This window comes from Aquarana catesbeiana, linkage group LG02 (assembly GCF_042186555.1).
Source record: "Aquarana catesbeiana isolate 2022-GZ linkage group LG02, ASM4218655v1, whole genome shotgun sequence".
In the NCBI taxonomy this organism is placed as follows: domain Eukaryota; kingdom Metazoa; phylum Chordata; class Amphibia; order Anura; family Ranidae; genus Aquarana; species Aquarana catesbeiana.
Genome location: NC_133325.1, coordinates 360,219,730 through 360,235,061, shown reverse-complemented (window position 1 = coordinate 360,235,061; position 15,332 = coordinate 360,219,730). Strand labels below are relative to the sequence as shown.

Here is a 15,332-nt window from a genome sequence, read left to right as displayed (position 1 = left end):
AGACTACCTGTAATGTTAATTAGGCAGTGGGTGCTGCACAGGCACTCACCTCAGCACTTTGTGCAAGGCATGTAGTCAGCCACAGGGTAATATATAGGTTTGGGTTTATGCTTCATGCCTATAAAAACACAAACCCTCAAGACCACTTCAGGGCAACGAACAACCAATACGAACCTGTAATCCAGGACTGTGCCTTGCAATTACAGAAATTACCATCTGCTTTTTTTGTGGATGCCCTAAAGCAAGGGTGGAAAAAAAATTCTCCTAAGGGCCACATGAGAAACTGGGACAGTTGTGGAGGGCTGCACTTAATTCTGCTCAATATTAATTTTGGCCTTGTGAAGATATGCAAGTACAGTAAAACCTTGGATTGCGAGCATAATTCGTTCCAGAAACATGCTTGTAATCAAAGCACTTGTATATCAAAGCAAATTTCCCCGTAAGAAATAACTCGAATGTTTCGTTCCACAACCATTTTATAAATCCTTCAGTTTATAGTCCATATAACCATAATACGTCCATCCACAAATGGAAGCCTCCACAAGGAGATTATATCCAGCAGGAGCAACAAAGTATAAAAGAGAATAGAGGCGCCTCTAAGTATAGCAATATGCGTGGTTAAATTTAATGAAGGTACAACATTTAGCAACTCACATGGTTGACGATTAAAAAAGGCACATCTAAGTATGCAGGCATTCGGGGTAAAAGCTGTCCACATAGACTATCCTTCGCACTGCCGTCTCTCACTGCTGTCAGTCTGCAATGGTGACCGGGAAGACTAGCCCTGCTGGCTCTCTTCTTCCAGTTATTGCAGCTCTCCACATGGACATCTCTGTCAGCGTTTCTCTTTGAGCCTGTCAGCTTCCTTAGTGAGGAAGCCAACAGGCTCAGAGAGGCTTACTAAAAGGGGAGATATCCTGGGCTTGATAGGGACAGCCAAAGGGCTGCATGTGGCCCTAAAGCCACAACTTACCCAGGTCTGCCCTAGAGCAAGTAATGTCACAAACTTCCAGAATGACCTTAATCTCCATTTACATGCAGAATTTTATAGCTTAAAGGCTGGACTCCGGGGGACTCCTTTTAGGGAGGCACTTTACAAATGTATATAAAAAAAAAATACTGGGAGGAAAGGTTCTACTTTTACAGTGAAAAACCCCAATCCCCACCCTACCTCTTCAAAGCACAGAGAACCTAATAACTCTACCCAGGCTTCAACTACAAAGCTTAAGTTCAGACCTGACTTTAAAACACAACACTTGGGCCACAAAGCTCACCAAGTCTCCCACAAAGCCCTCTTTCCAATGAAGGTGCACCCTCACTCCTAAAAGTGTGGGGGGGGGGGGGGGTCTGCCTCTCTCTGAGATGACAGATATCCTAGACCTGTGGGTTTAATCAGTTGTTTCAAGGAGGTACAAAGTAGAGTTTACAACTCTACCCTCCTCACCGCTGCAAGGACACCCAATCAGGGTGCAGTTAGACAATATTAAGGTCATGACCTACATCAATAGTCAAGGGGGCACCAGATATCATGCAGCCTTGAAAGTAACAGATAATCTTATGGTCGGATACTCACTGTCCAGCAATCAGGAAAGCGCATTAACTCAGCCGCCACTGTCTTGATCAAGGCAGCTTGATCTTCAACTTGATCCTAGATGTGGACAGCCTGGCCTCCAGATTTAGCAACAAAGTACCTCTGTTTTTGGCCAGAACCAAGGATTCATAAAGCTAGCATCAGATGCCTTGCATGGTCTAAGTTCAGGCTAATCTATGCCTTCCCCTCAGTGAGAATGCTACCTCAACTGCTCCACAAGGAAAGAAGACTGGTTCTCATTGCTCCAAAACAGGCCTAGAACAACCTGGTACATGACACACTAAAGATTACTAGAAGATAAGCCCAGGACTCCAAACATGCCAGGTTTGCAGTCTCAGGATCCCCTGACCCATTCTGCTTTTTTAAAGTCCCTGGCTTGAATGGCATGGCTGCTGAAGAATAGGTCTAAAAGAGAGAGAGGATCACCAGAGTCAATCATTCCTATCTTGCTAAAGACAACAAAAGCCACTTCAGAAAGATCTAGCATACCTGAAAAACCTTCTTGGCCTGGAGTGAGCACAGCAAATCAATCACAGAGATTACAGTGTGTCTCGCATTTTGGGCCTTCTTACAATCGGGTCTTGACCAGAACTTTGCTTAAAGCACTCTGACAGGACAGGTTTCAGCCTTGTACATTTTCTTTCAAACGCCTCTAAATTTCCCTCTCCCTTGTCAAAACATCTATTAGGTGTATCTCACATTAAGCACTTGAGCATAGAGCCATTTGCCTAGTTGTTGCACACCCATCTAAATTCATTACTTGGGGAACTCCCAGGGTCTATGAATACTCAGCTCAGATTTACCTCTAAATTCCATATTTTGAAGTACAGTCCAGAACACCCTCCTCCCTTCTATTCCTTGGTTACTCCACATTAATTGTTACAAAATAAAGGACTCATGGATTAGTGTAGGGTTATAGGGAAGGTGCTCACTAGGGCGTATTCTGAAAAGCTTGCCAGTGTCCAATCACCTGAAGGTATGAGCTTATAACCCAGAGTCTATGAATACTCAGCCTGGGTCCTGTACTCCATTTGGAATTTACAGGGTAGTCAAAATGTGTCTTTTTGTGGCTAGTGTAATTGCCTGTACTTTGCTTTTTAAATGAAAGGCAATAATAAAAATAAAAGAATCTAATCAATTAGTACAATAACTTATGCAAGCATTGCTACATACTGTGTGTGCTGCTGGACAGCCTGTGCAAGTGCTGGATTGCTTTCCATGGAAGTAGTGACAAGCGATGTCAGCAGAGAAAGATACCATATAGCTGAAGCATCAGATATGGATACTACAGACTTTTTCATCTTCTGGTAGCCAACAGCGCGGAGGCCATGTATCCTTGTATCACAGCCATCGCTCAAACAGCGCTTGATGTTGATCTGGACATCTTTAGAGAATCAAAAAAAAAAAAAGTTATACTTTGTTATTCAGTCACATATATCCTTTATCACACTACAAGTTTTAAAACTCAAGTGGAAAAGGAAACAATTTAAATTACTTACAAAGTACACTAAAATTCAAGATATTAGAACATTAATGCATTAAATGTCAATGGGGTTAAGAAAGTTAACGAAACCTGTACATCAGTAGTTCTGAACTATTAGGCAATGGCCAACGATAATAGGATTTTTTCATCATACTAAACTGTAAAATACTTTTCTTTGAATACATCATGGAACACCGAGTTAGGTTAATATTCTTTACCTGCTGGGTTATACTTAATCTGCAGGTGAATGGACACTGGCAGACCAAAGGTCTTTAGACAGGAAGTGATCCCCTATATAACCACTCCCATACAGGAAGTACTTCAGTTTTGTAGTAAGCACTGAATCCTCAAAAGAGGGGGAGGGATCTCTGTGTTCCATGATGTACTCAAAGAAAAGGATTTTACAGGTAAGTATGATGAAAAAAATCCTATTTTCTTTTTCATACATCATAGGACACAGAGTTAGGCTAATATTCATTACCTGCTGGGACGTCCCAGAGCAATAGCCTTGAGGGGAGGGAGACACCCTGCCAAACAATAGCCATCAGATCTTATACGGCAACCTGAGTCCTCGGCTGCTCGAACATCCACTTGATAAAATTCTGTGAACGTATGCACTGAAGACCAGGTAGCAGTCTTACAAATCTGAGCCACAGATACCGAAAAAGCCCAGGTGGTTGCTACACCCCAGGGAGAATGAGCTTTCACCCTAAAGGGAGGAGCTTTACATTTCAGACCGTAGGCCTGAATGACCAATTGACAGATCCAATTGGCAATGGAAGCTTTGGAAGCTGCCTGCCCCTTCTTGGGTCCTTTTGGTAAAACAAAAAAAAAAAAAGAGTCTTATCCTCGGATCTCTGCAGATCTAGACAAATAAACCTTGACTGCCCGGACAATGTCCAAAGAATGCAGTCGTCTCTCTTCCGCCGAACGAGGCTGAGAGAAAAAAAGAAGGCAAAACAATGTCCCGATTTAAATGAAAAGCTGACACCACCTTTGGCAAAAAGGATAGAACAGATCATAACACGACCCTGTCGTGGTTAAGGATGCAGTATGGTTCCCTGCACAAAAGGGCCGCCAACTCCGACACCCTTCTAGCCAAGGTGATGGCCATCAGGAAGGCTAGCTTGCATGACAGCAAGTCTAATGGAATTTCCTTGATAGGTACAAATGGTTGTTTCTGTAACACAGACAACACCAAGTTCAAGTCCCCCCCCATTAGCTAATGGGGAGGAAGCAAACGAGTTGCCCCCTGCATAAAGGTTCGGACCAGTGAATGGGAGGCTAAAGGCCTTTGGAAGAATACCAATAGGGCCGAAACTTGACCTCTGATTGTACTCAAAGCCAATCTGCTTTCCGCAGCTGACTGTAGAAACGAGAGAATTCTCCCAATCACGTATTTCCGAGGATGCCATTTTCTGGCTTCACACCAAGCACTAGATGTCTTCCAGACCTTATGATAGATATTCCTAGTGACAGCTTTTCTAGCATTCACTAGGGTAGACACCACTGGTCCTGAGATGCCACGGTCCTTTAACATCCTGGCTTCAATATCCATGCAGTCAAATTTAGAGAATGTACATTGAGGTGGAATATAGGACCTTGAGACAGTAAATTGGGGCGACGTGGAAGCGTCCATGGCCCGTCTATTGTCAGTCTCACAATCATCTAAGCTTTTCAAACACCGCACTGTGGATGTTACTAGAGCCTGTAATGAGTGATCTCTGAGCAGGAGGTCGTCCAGATACCCGAGCACCAGGACCCCTTGGGCCCTTAAAAGACCCAGTACGGGTGCTAGGACCTTTGTGAACACCCGGGGAGCTGTAGCAAGCCCAAAGAGTAGAGCCACAAACTGAAAATGACGTTCCTCTACTGCAAATCGTAGGAACCTCTGAGGAGGCTGAAAGATAGGTACGTGTTAAATATGCGTCTTTAATATCAATGGAGGTTAGAAAGTTTCGCATCTGGAATGAGGCTACTACTGAGCGGACAGACTCCATCTGAAAGGACTGTATCAGTAGATACTCGTTCAGGGATCTTCTGTCCAAAATGGGCCATGTGTCCCCATTTGGTTTTTGAACCGTAAACAGGTTTGAGTAAAACCCAGCGCCCCTTTTGGATACAGGAACCTCTACAATCACTCCTTGATACACTAAATGATGTAGTGCCTGAAGCAATAAGTCTCTTTTTGGAGGATCCGAGGGAACGATGGATCTTAGAAACCTCTGAGGGGGAACCCCCCGCAACTCCAGCTTGTAAGCACAGGATATAGTCGAGGTGACCCACTCGTCCTGAATTATTGTTCTCCAAATGTCTGCAAAGTGCAGCAGCCTTCCCCCCACCCGACGGAGTGGGGGCATCACCTCAAAAGGAGTGCTTGGTGCTGGGTTTAGAAGAGTTTTGGACCCAGGGCTTTTTCTGGCCCTGGCCTTGCGGCTTGCCCCTGGTCCTAGCGCCCTGTTGGCGGCGGAACTGCCTTGGCGCTGAGACATTTGAGGAAGCAGTCCCTGAGGTTTTAAACGAGGGATACCTGGTGCTTTTCTTCACAGGAAGTAGAAAACGCTTCCCTCCGGAAACGTTTTGGATATATTTGTCCAAATGATCACCAAATAAACGTTCTCCATGAAAGAGGAAACCTGCCAATAACTTTTTACAAGGAAGCTCGGCTGACCAGTTCTTAAGCCACAAAAGTCTGCGCATATGTACAGACAAGAGAGCCAAAACAAGAAACCTGCTGTATTGAATCCTTTAAAGGCGTCAACAGCAAAACACAGTGCTCAAGGAATATCGGTCTTATTTTCAGCCAGATCATCCTCCCAGTTAGGCCCATCAGGCCGTCTGATCTGATGCGCTTCTTGCTACCCTGCAGGATGGAGGCAATCATGGCAGCAATCCTGTGCTCTAACCCAGTTAGGGCCAAGGACAGTTCATTCTTGGTGATAAAGGGTGCAGCTGCAGCTTTGACTGTAGGCACAATGGCTCAGATTGCCCGGTTGTGGATGGCACGGTGGTTTGAGCTCTCTAAACTCCAGGTCTCTAGTCCCACAAATGGTTCTTAAATGAATCAAGGGATTGACCGATCGGATCCATTTGAGACAAGCTCTATATGCTTAGATAAATGGTATCCAATCCTTGCAAAGACTCAAGACCCTGTAAGGTTTTGCCTGTAATGCGGCTTCCGGGCGCTGGACCCTGCTAAGTGGAATCCTGGACACCACAGCGCTAAGGCATTCCTACAGGGTGCTGTACAGGTCCAAGGGAGTGGACCCTAAACATGAAAGGGGTACCCAGTCCTTAAAAGGTCCTCAAGTGACAGGAACCTGCTGTGATGGGTGAAGATTGGGCTCTTATGGGGCGTACACATGGTCGGACTTTTCGGCTACAGAAGTCTGACGGACGCCGACGGACCAATCCGATCGTGTGTGGGCTTCCCCGGACTTTCAGTGCACTTTTCCAGTCGCAAATCTGACGGACTTTAGATTTGGAACATGCTTCAAATCTTTACGTCGTAACTCCGCCGGACCCAGAAATCCACTCGTCTGTATGCTAGTCCGACGGACAAAAACCCATGCTAGGGCAGCTATTGGCTACTGGCTATCAACTTCCTTATTTTAGTCCAGTGTACGTCATCACGTACGAATCCGTCGGACTTTTGTGTGATCATATCTAGGCAAGTCCGTTTGTTAGAAAGTCTGCCAAAAGTCCTTCGAAAGTTTGTCGGACGGGCTGTCGGACTTTTGTAGCCGAAAAGTCCGACCATGTGTACGCCCCATTCGTTTCTAAGCTGCTCTGCGCCTAGATGGGTAAGTGAAACCCCTTTCTTTTCTTTTTGTGGGGTGTCCCAGCGATTGTAACAATCAGTCAAGCTAGCTAGAGGCTGGACACCTGTGAGCGGTGACCATACGGGGGAGTTTGGGCTAGCTGTGGGTGTTTGCAAAGTGTACCTTTGCTTGTGTCTGGCTGTTTTTTACCTGTAGGATGGCGCACGATGGTGCGGCATGTCACCATGGCGCACATGCGTTCGCAAGAGCGCCGCTGGGCTTAGCAGTTTGTTTGGCGGCCATGGTGCACGCGGCTTCGCCGCACATGAGCCGTAGCCTTTTATCTGGGCGTATGAAGATTTGCATCATATACGAATACAGTCATGCCCGCTTGCCGGTGTTCTGCCGAGAAAGTTCCGCTCGGCGGATTAGTTCCCCCCTCTACTGCGCATGCAGTAGAACCTATCTGCCGAAGGAACTTATTCGGCAAGACACCGGGACTGCACACACAGAACGTTTTGGTGCACAGCCAGCTTATTTAAGCTGTGTATACCAAGCATGCGGTGCTTCCAGAAGGCAGCTGTGGGACATACAGCAGGATCTGAACCAGGCACTTGCAGCGGTTCATTTCTCCTTACCCGGGTCACGTGAGTCACTAGGTGTTGCTTGGCAGGCTAAAGGGGCTTAGCAGGATTGTTGCACAGGGGCTTGGTGAGCCCTATTAAAGGGTCTCCCTTCTGAGGTGTTTTGATACTACACCCAGGTACTCTTTTTGTGGCCAGTAAATGTCTTCAAAAAAGAGGAGCGGGACTAACACTACAGGGAAGGGCACACCTATGCCGTCAGTAGTCCCCGATGAACCTAGTTGTATCCCTAGTGTTGTATCCCCTGAAGGACCAAAATCGAAAATAAAGGGGACTCTCATTAAGAACATTGATCTCACCCTACTTCCCTTTTCTACCCTACAAAGGAAATTCATCTTTTCTCATGTCTTTGTAATGACTTGTTTTAGTCATAAAATGTAAGTAGCTCAGGTTTATACATGTTGAAAACCATTAGCATCATATATGTCTATGAAGGTTCTCTCTTACCCAGGTCATGCTGCAGTTCCTAACAGCTCATAAAAAAATAGTTGGACTTGATCTGTAATGTTGAAAACGTTTCACCACTCATCCAAGTAGCTTTGTTAGCTCAAATGAGGGTCAGGAACAAACTCCAGCATTTATAGCTACATGGGTAATCTGTAACCCTAATTCAAATACCCTGGAACGTATTAAGGCAGATGTAGATCAATCAAAAACATGATGGGATTTGTTAAAATTTGTGAAACCAGCTAATTAACATTATACATGAGTAATATAAAAATATACATTTTTATAACAAGATGTGATTAAAAACATGTAACCATACTGCACCTCCTGAAAAGACCCCCACATAGTTGTGACCTAACTCCATGCAATATGAACATACAGCTATTCAGGCTTGACTTTAAACAACGTCTCAACAAATGAGCAAAATCGGAAAGATGTATATAAACAAACGCATTGGAATTCCACATTTATAGTTCCGATACATGTTTCATGGCACAAGGCCACTTCCTCAGGTGGTGTGGGGGTCACAAAGTCTATCTAAAAGAAATAAAAAAAATTACAAGAAGCTACGATGGCTGGTTAGTTCGATAAGTTTTGATACGTTAGCTCAGTGATGGTATTTGTGATGCATAGCTTCTATGTGTTTATAATACACTATCTTTTTCATACGGTCATTAATACCTGTTATTGTATTTTTCATTTATTTCTTTTTTTTATAGATATGGCGACCTCCATACCTCCTGAGAAAGCGACTTTGTGCCGTGAAACATGTAGAGGAACTACAAAATGTGGAATTGTCTCCAATGCGTTTGTTTATATGCATCTTTCTGATAACGCTCATTTGTTGAAACACTGTCTAATGTTAAAGTTGGTTTGAATAGCATGGTTCATATTGCATGGGCACAAGTCGTGTAACTTATTTGACTGGCAGGGCTTTGTTTTCGGCGACAGAGATGGCCAACCGTTGATCTCTAAATGGGGTCGCTGATGAAAGGGGACTCATAATATGGGGGGGTGTCTCTAAGAGGGGTGCTAATATGAAGGGGATCTGATCTAATTGGGGGGGGGGGGGGTCTCTGAGGGGAGTGATAATATAAAGGGATTCTGATCTAATTGGGGGGGGGGCTACTATAAAGAAGGGACCCTGATCGAATTGGGGAGGGGGGTGGTCTCTAAGGGGGTGCTAATATAAAGTAACTGATCTAATTGGGGGGGGGGGGGGGTGTCATCATGCTATTCTTGTCTTGACACGGTTACAGCCCACTTCAGAGTTTTCTCCATTTCTGCTCCTCTTGTACATTCTGCATAATATAAAATAAATTAATTCAACAGAGCAGAAACAGAGCAAACTCTAGTTGTGGGCTGTAACAGAGTCAATACAACAATGGTATGTCGTCAGTGAGTGAGTTTGTGTGGGGAGATTTTTACACTGGGGTGCACAAGAGATGTAGGAAGCAAGAGAATGTCCACCAGACAAACTGTAATTTAAGGAAATGAATCCTTTTGGGTGAACTAATCATTTAACCGAAAGATATCTAAAAATAGGCCAGTGGATACCTAAAACAAATAAACTTAGCTAAAAGCTGACAACTTACAGCAGTGTTTTCCTCTAGAAAAGATGGAACGTATGTTATGCAATGTAATTCTAATATTGTTTCATAATGCCATGTACTTAAAAAAAAAAATAGCTCTCTTAGGATAGGAGATGCCACCATGAAAATTTTATCAGTACATTCCAATTACGGTCAACAAGAGAATTTTTATGTGGTATTCTAAAGCTGCATACAAGCTATAGGAATTTCAGGCAGCCCCAAGGAACTGCCCAATATCTTTAAAGTGCACGCAGGCTGAACAAAAATAATCTGTGTGTGTGCGCATGTCCAGCAAAAGATAGGTGAATTCATTATTCAAAAAAAATAGGAGAAAAGGAGAACATTACCATTAAATAAAAAAGGGGACAGATATATATACAAATATACAAATGAAAGACTGACAGAGTGTATGTAAGATTTATATTTGAACAATGCGCTTCAGTTACTGGATTGACTCACACATCTGACTTATGTTAGCGTTTTCCAGCAATGTCACATAGCCTGAAATATGGCTGGGAATGTGGACCTCGCGAACCTCCTGTAGGTTGCTTGGATTTCGCCCCACCGCCACTGCAACTTGCTGAGGCATGTAGCTCTGGTCTGCAGAACACACAGCAATGGATAGGTGTCTCAATACAATATCAGGCTTCATTCTTAACCTAAAGGGGAAGAGAAATAAGCTGCATTAAGAATATGTGCAAGCAGCACACATATTATATGGTTTGGCTGGAAACAGAGACATATGTCCAACAAGTTTAAAAAAAAAAAAAAAAAACTCTTTATAAAAAGAAATGTAGAGGCTTCCATAGTTGACCTCCTTTAGAAAGGTTTGTTTTTCTGACTATCTCTGAATTTAAAGTCCCTGAACAATCATGCAGCAAATGGAGTCAAATCTCCTGATTCAGAGTGTTTTTCTGGGTCAGTGAATGCAGTTAATCTCAATAACTACCAACAAACAGCAGAAGTCACCAATAGCAGCTTTTGCATTTCTCCTAACACAGGCTTCTTTTACCATAGTGCAAGTTTTTTTTAATTAAAATATATCTAGTGATGTGTGGACTGCCTTTGCCAAAACCTCCTTCTAAAAAGGCTAGCTGCTTGTCTGACATGCTAATTCACTGGCCTCAACACTTACAGTGCATCCGGAAAGCATTCACAGCGCTTTACTTTTTCTACATTTTGTTATGTTACATCCTTATTCTAAAATGGATTTAACTCATTAATTTTCCTCAAAATTCTAAAAACAATACCCCATTATGACGACGTAGAAGAAGTTTGTTTGAAATCTTTGCAAATTTATTAAAAATAAAAAATAAAAATCACATGTGCATAATTATCCACAGTCTTTGCTCAATACTTTGTTTAAGCACCTTTGGCACTAATTACAGCCTCAAGTCTTTTTGAGATGATGCTACAAGCTTGGCACACCTATTTTTCAGCAGTTTTTCCCATTCTTTTTTGCACAACCTTTCAAGCTCCATCGGACTGGGTGAGGAGCGTCAGTGCACAGACATTTTCAGATCTCTCCAGAAATGTTCAATTGGGTTCAAGTCTGAGCTCTGGCTGGGCCACACAAGGACATTCACAGAGTTGTCCCATAGCCACTCCTTTGTTATCTTGGCTGTGTGCTTATGGTCGTTGTCCTATTGGAAAATGAACCTTTGCCCCAGTCTGAGGTCCAGAGCGCTCTGGGGCAGGTTTTCATCAAGGAGGTCTATGTACATTGTTGCATTTATCTTTCCCTCGATCCTGACTAGTCTTCTAGTTCCTGTTACTGACAAACATCCCCACAGTACGATTCTGCCACCACCATGCTTCACTGTAGGGATGGTATTGGCCAGGTGATGAGCGGTGCCCGATTTCCTCCAGACATGATGCTTGATATTCAGGCCAGAGTTCAGTCTTTAGTTCCTCAGACCAGAGAATTTCCCATGGTCAGAGTCCACAATCATAGAACTCCGGCACATATGGAACACACATACAGGGAGTACTCCCCTGTTCTAGGATTGTGGATCTCTGCATACTGTATTGCTACAATTTTGTATTTGTATTATGCATCCTGTATCCTGTGTATGTTTACCCTATGTACTATAGACCTATCCAGATCTATACCCTAATAAATACCTAAATTCAATGCAACAAACTTATACTACTTATACTCCTTTTTACTCATGAGTAGGTTTCCCCTTTAAAGTCCCACAAGAGGATCAATTTTCCATTTACATATGTGTATACATGCACATAGAACTGTATAGTGAGAAACAATAACACATAACACATTTGGTGGGGTTATTAAAGTTCATTCTCCCAAAGTCGTGAATCTGTCTTATCAGGACAAGGAGGGTTTGATTTAACACAGCTGGGTGCCATACTGTCTCTACACAGGTAAATGACTAATGAACATATAGGAATTCTGGGAATGAATAAGTTTGTCTGGTTGTAGAACAGGTGTCAGATTTATAATTAGTTACATTGACGTAGATCTTAGCAACCAATCATATCTAAGCGAGATGGCCAAGATATGGCTTGTATAAATGCAAGTTCTGCAATTGTTAGACAGATAAGAGCTCATAAAGGCTGAACTTTATGTATGCTTCCCTATTGAACGGGTCATAGAGGTCAGAACCAGTGGGCAATTATCTGTTCAGATAGGCGTCTATCAGGCTGACTGTTTGTCTATGCAGACCTATTGCATGGGTGAAAGGCAGTCAGAACCAATAGGCAAATATTTGTCCTTTTGTTGTAACTTGTCTCCTGGTACGAGTCAAATAAAGAAAACTTCTTAACTTGATCCAGAGTGTGGTCTCAGGTGAATTTCACTCACAGTCTGCCACTACCATACAGGCTTGATTGGTGGAGTGCTGCAGAGAATGTTCTTCTGGAAGGTTCTCCTCTCTCCACAGAGAAACGCTGGAGCTCCGTCAGAGCGACCATTGGGTTCTTGGTCACCTCCCAGACTACGGCCCGTCTGCCCTGCTCGCTCAGCGTGGGTGGGCGGCTGCTCTAGGAAGAGTCCTGGTGGTTCCAAACTTCTTCCATTTACAGATGGAGGCCACTGTGCCTTCAATGCTGCAGAAATGTTTCTATACCCTTCCCCAGATCTGTGCCTCGATACAATCCTGTCTCAGAGGTCTGCAGACAATTCCTTGGACTTCATGGCTTGGTTTGTGCTGACATGCACTGTTAACTGTGGGATCTTATACAGATGTGTGCCTTTCCAAAACACGTCCAATCAACTGAATTTACCACAGGTGGACTCCACAGTGGTGCCCAATCAATAGGTCCCAGCAGAGATGGATTTAGTGTCAACTGTGAATCACACATACCTGCCCAATGAACCACCAGGGGGCCGCACAATTTGTGTGGCCCCCTGGTGGTTCATTGGGCAGGTATGTGTGATTCACAGTTGACTCTAATTCCATCTCTGCTGGGACCTATTGATTGGGCACAACTGTGTAGCTTCCATGTACTTCTGTTGGTGGTTCACATGACGTTGCTCCCAGTTATTTGTATATTCTGTACATTTGATTATTAATTCTAATTTTCTTTTGTAGAATTACAACCCACTATATCCACTGAAGAAGCCAATGTATTGGCGAACCTAGTAGGGATTCATTCAATTCCTCCACTGGTTGTAATATATCGGTATATGCTCCTATATGTACTTGTACTGTAAATGAAATGCGTTTACTTGGTTTTAAAATAATTTATGTAATAAAATCAACTTAATTTTAATAACTTGTTTTTTGCAAAAAATCTTTGGGCACCGCAATAATCCTACCATTCCATCCATTTTTGGATTTTTAAAACAGCTTACCTGTAAAATCCTTTTCTTGGAGTACATCACGGGACACAGAGCACCATAATGACTGTGGGTTATACGCTTACCTCTAGGTGATTGGACACTGGCAACCAATAGTAAGACGGTTCCTCCCATATAACCCCTCCTATACCGGAAGTACCTCAGTTTTGTAGCAAGCAATGACGATCCCAGAAAGAGGGGAGGGACCTCTGTGTCCCGTGATGTACTCCAAGAAAAGGATTTTACAGGTAAGCCGTTTTAAAAATCCGTTTTTCTTTATCGTACATCACGGGACACACAGCACCATAATAATGACTATGTGGGATGTCCTAAAGCAATGCACCTGAGGGGAGGGGGGGGGGGTGGGGGGGGGACGGGACACATTATCCCTAAGCTCAATGGGCCTGAGACTATAAAGCTGCCTGCAACACGTTGTGGCCAAAAACAGCCTCTTTTTGAGATCTCACATCCACCTGGTAAAACCTAGTGAATGTATGAACTGAAGACCAAGCGGCCGCTTTGCAAACCTGAGCCATAGACACCTATTGGCGTACTGCCCATGATGCACTAATCCCTCTAGTGGAGTGTGCTTTTAAATCCCGGGGTGGAACCCTGCGCTTTAATCCATACGCCTGTATAATAGTCTGACGAATCCATCTGGATATAGTTGAACTTGTTGCCGGCTGTCCTTTTTTAGGACCCTCAGGCAAGGCAAAAAAACAGTCAGTCTTCCGAAAGGGAGCTGACATTTCCAAGTAAACTTTTATCGCCCTCACCACATCCAGTGAGTGAAGCGACCTTTACTCCCTGGTCTTAGGGTTTGGAAAAAAGGACAGTAAAATGATATCCTGATTCAAATGAAATTTGGAAACTACCTTCGGTAGAAATTCCGGACGAGGGCGCCATGACCACTCTGTCCTGATGAAGAATCATAAAAGGTTCTTTGCAAGAAAGGGCGGCCAATTCTGACACCTTTCTAGCTGATGTTATAGCCACCAAAAAGACTAATTTTCTGGTCAATAGGACAAAAGGAATATGCTTAATAGGTTCAAACGGTTGACTCTGTAAGGCTGACAGTACCAAATTTAGGTCCCAGGGACACAAAGGTGGTTTAACCGGCGGTCTCAGGTGTGTTACTTCCTTGACAAAGGTTCGCACCAAAGAATGGGATGCAATCGGTCTTTGGAAAAAAAACGATAAGGCCGAAATCTGTCCTTTAATTGTCCCTAAAGCGAGCTGCAAGTCTACTCCTGCTTGCAGAAAGGCGAGAACCCATCCAATCATATACCTACGAGGGTTCCATTTTCTTTTCTCACACCAAGAAATGTATGACTTCCAGACTCTATAATAGATGGCTCTAGAAACTGACTTTCTAGCGTTTATCAAAGTAGACAAGACTGAACCCATAATACCACGGTCTTTCAATATTCTGGTCTCAATAGCCAGGCCATCAAATTCAGCAACTGTAAAGATGGATGGAATATGGGCCCTTGAGACAACAGGTATGGACGGCAAGGAAGGACCAATGGGTCCCCTACTGCCAACTTCACAATCTCCGAGTACCATGATCTCCTGGGCCACTAGGATCACCGGCTTTCGTTCCTCCTGTATTCTGCGTAGTAAGTGCGGCAGAATTTGGATCGGAGGGAAAGCATATATCAGAGAATACTGATCCCAAGGAACTACTAATGCGTCTATCCCGACAGCAAGCGGATCCTTGGTCCTGGATACAAACCTGTCCAGCTTGGCACTGAATCTGGATGCCAGCAGATCCACATCTGGGGTCCCTCAGTATTGGTAGATCTGTAGAAAAACCTCGGGATGCAGGGACCATTCTCCTGGTAACAATTTCTGGCGACTTAGGAAATCCACCTGCCAATTGTCCACCCCCGGAGTAAACACTACCGACAGAAACGGCACGTTTTTCTGCCCAAGTCAATATATGATCTACCTCTCTTTGGGCTGCCCGACTCCTGGTACCTCCCTCATGGTTGATATATGCCACTACCATG

The 15,332-nt window shown here is 43.8% G+C and overlaps 1 protein-coding gene across 2 annotated transcripts in view; it reads right to left on the bottom strand.

Annotated features, from left to right (window-relative positions):
- ZZEF1 (zinc finger ZZ-type and EF-hand domain containing 1) overlaps positions 1-15,332 on the bottom strand; it is a 375,890-nt gene that overhangs the window by 303,655 nt on the left and 56,903 nt on the right. For both annotated transcript variants that reach the window (XM_073615049.1, XM_073615050.1), the window contains exons 5-6: positions 9,978-10,177; positions 2,765-2,975 (exon numbers count right to left, since the gene is read on the bottom strand). In XM_073615049.1, coding sequence (XP_073471150.1) covers positions 2,765-2,975; positions 9,978-10,177 — 411 coding nt within the window. The remainder of the gene's footprint in view (positions 1-2,764; positions 2,976-9,977; positions 10,178-15,332) is intronic.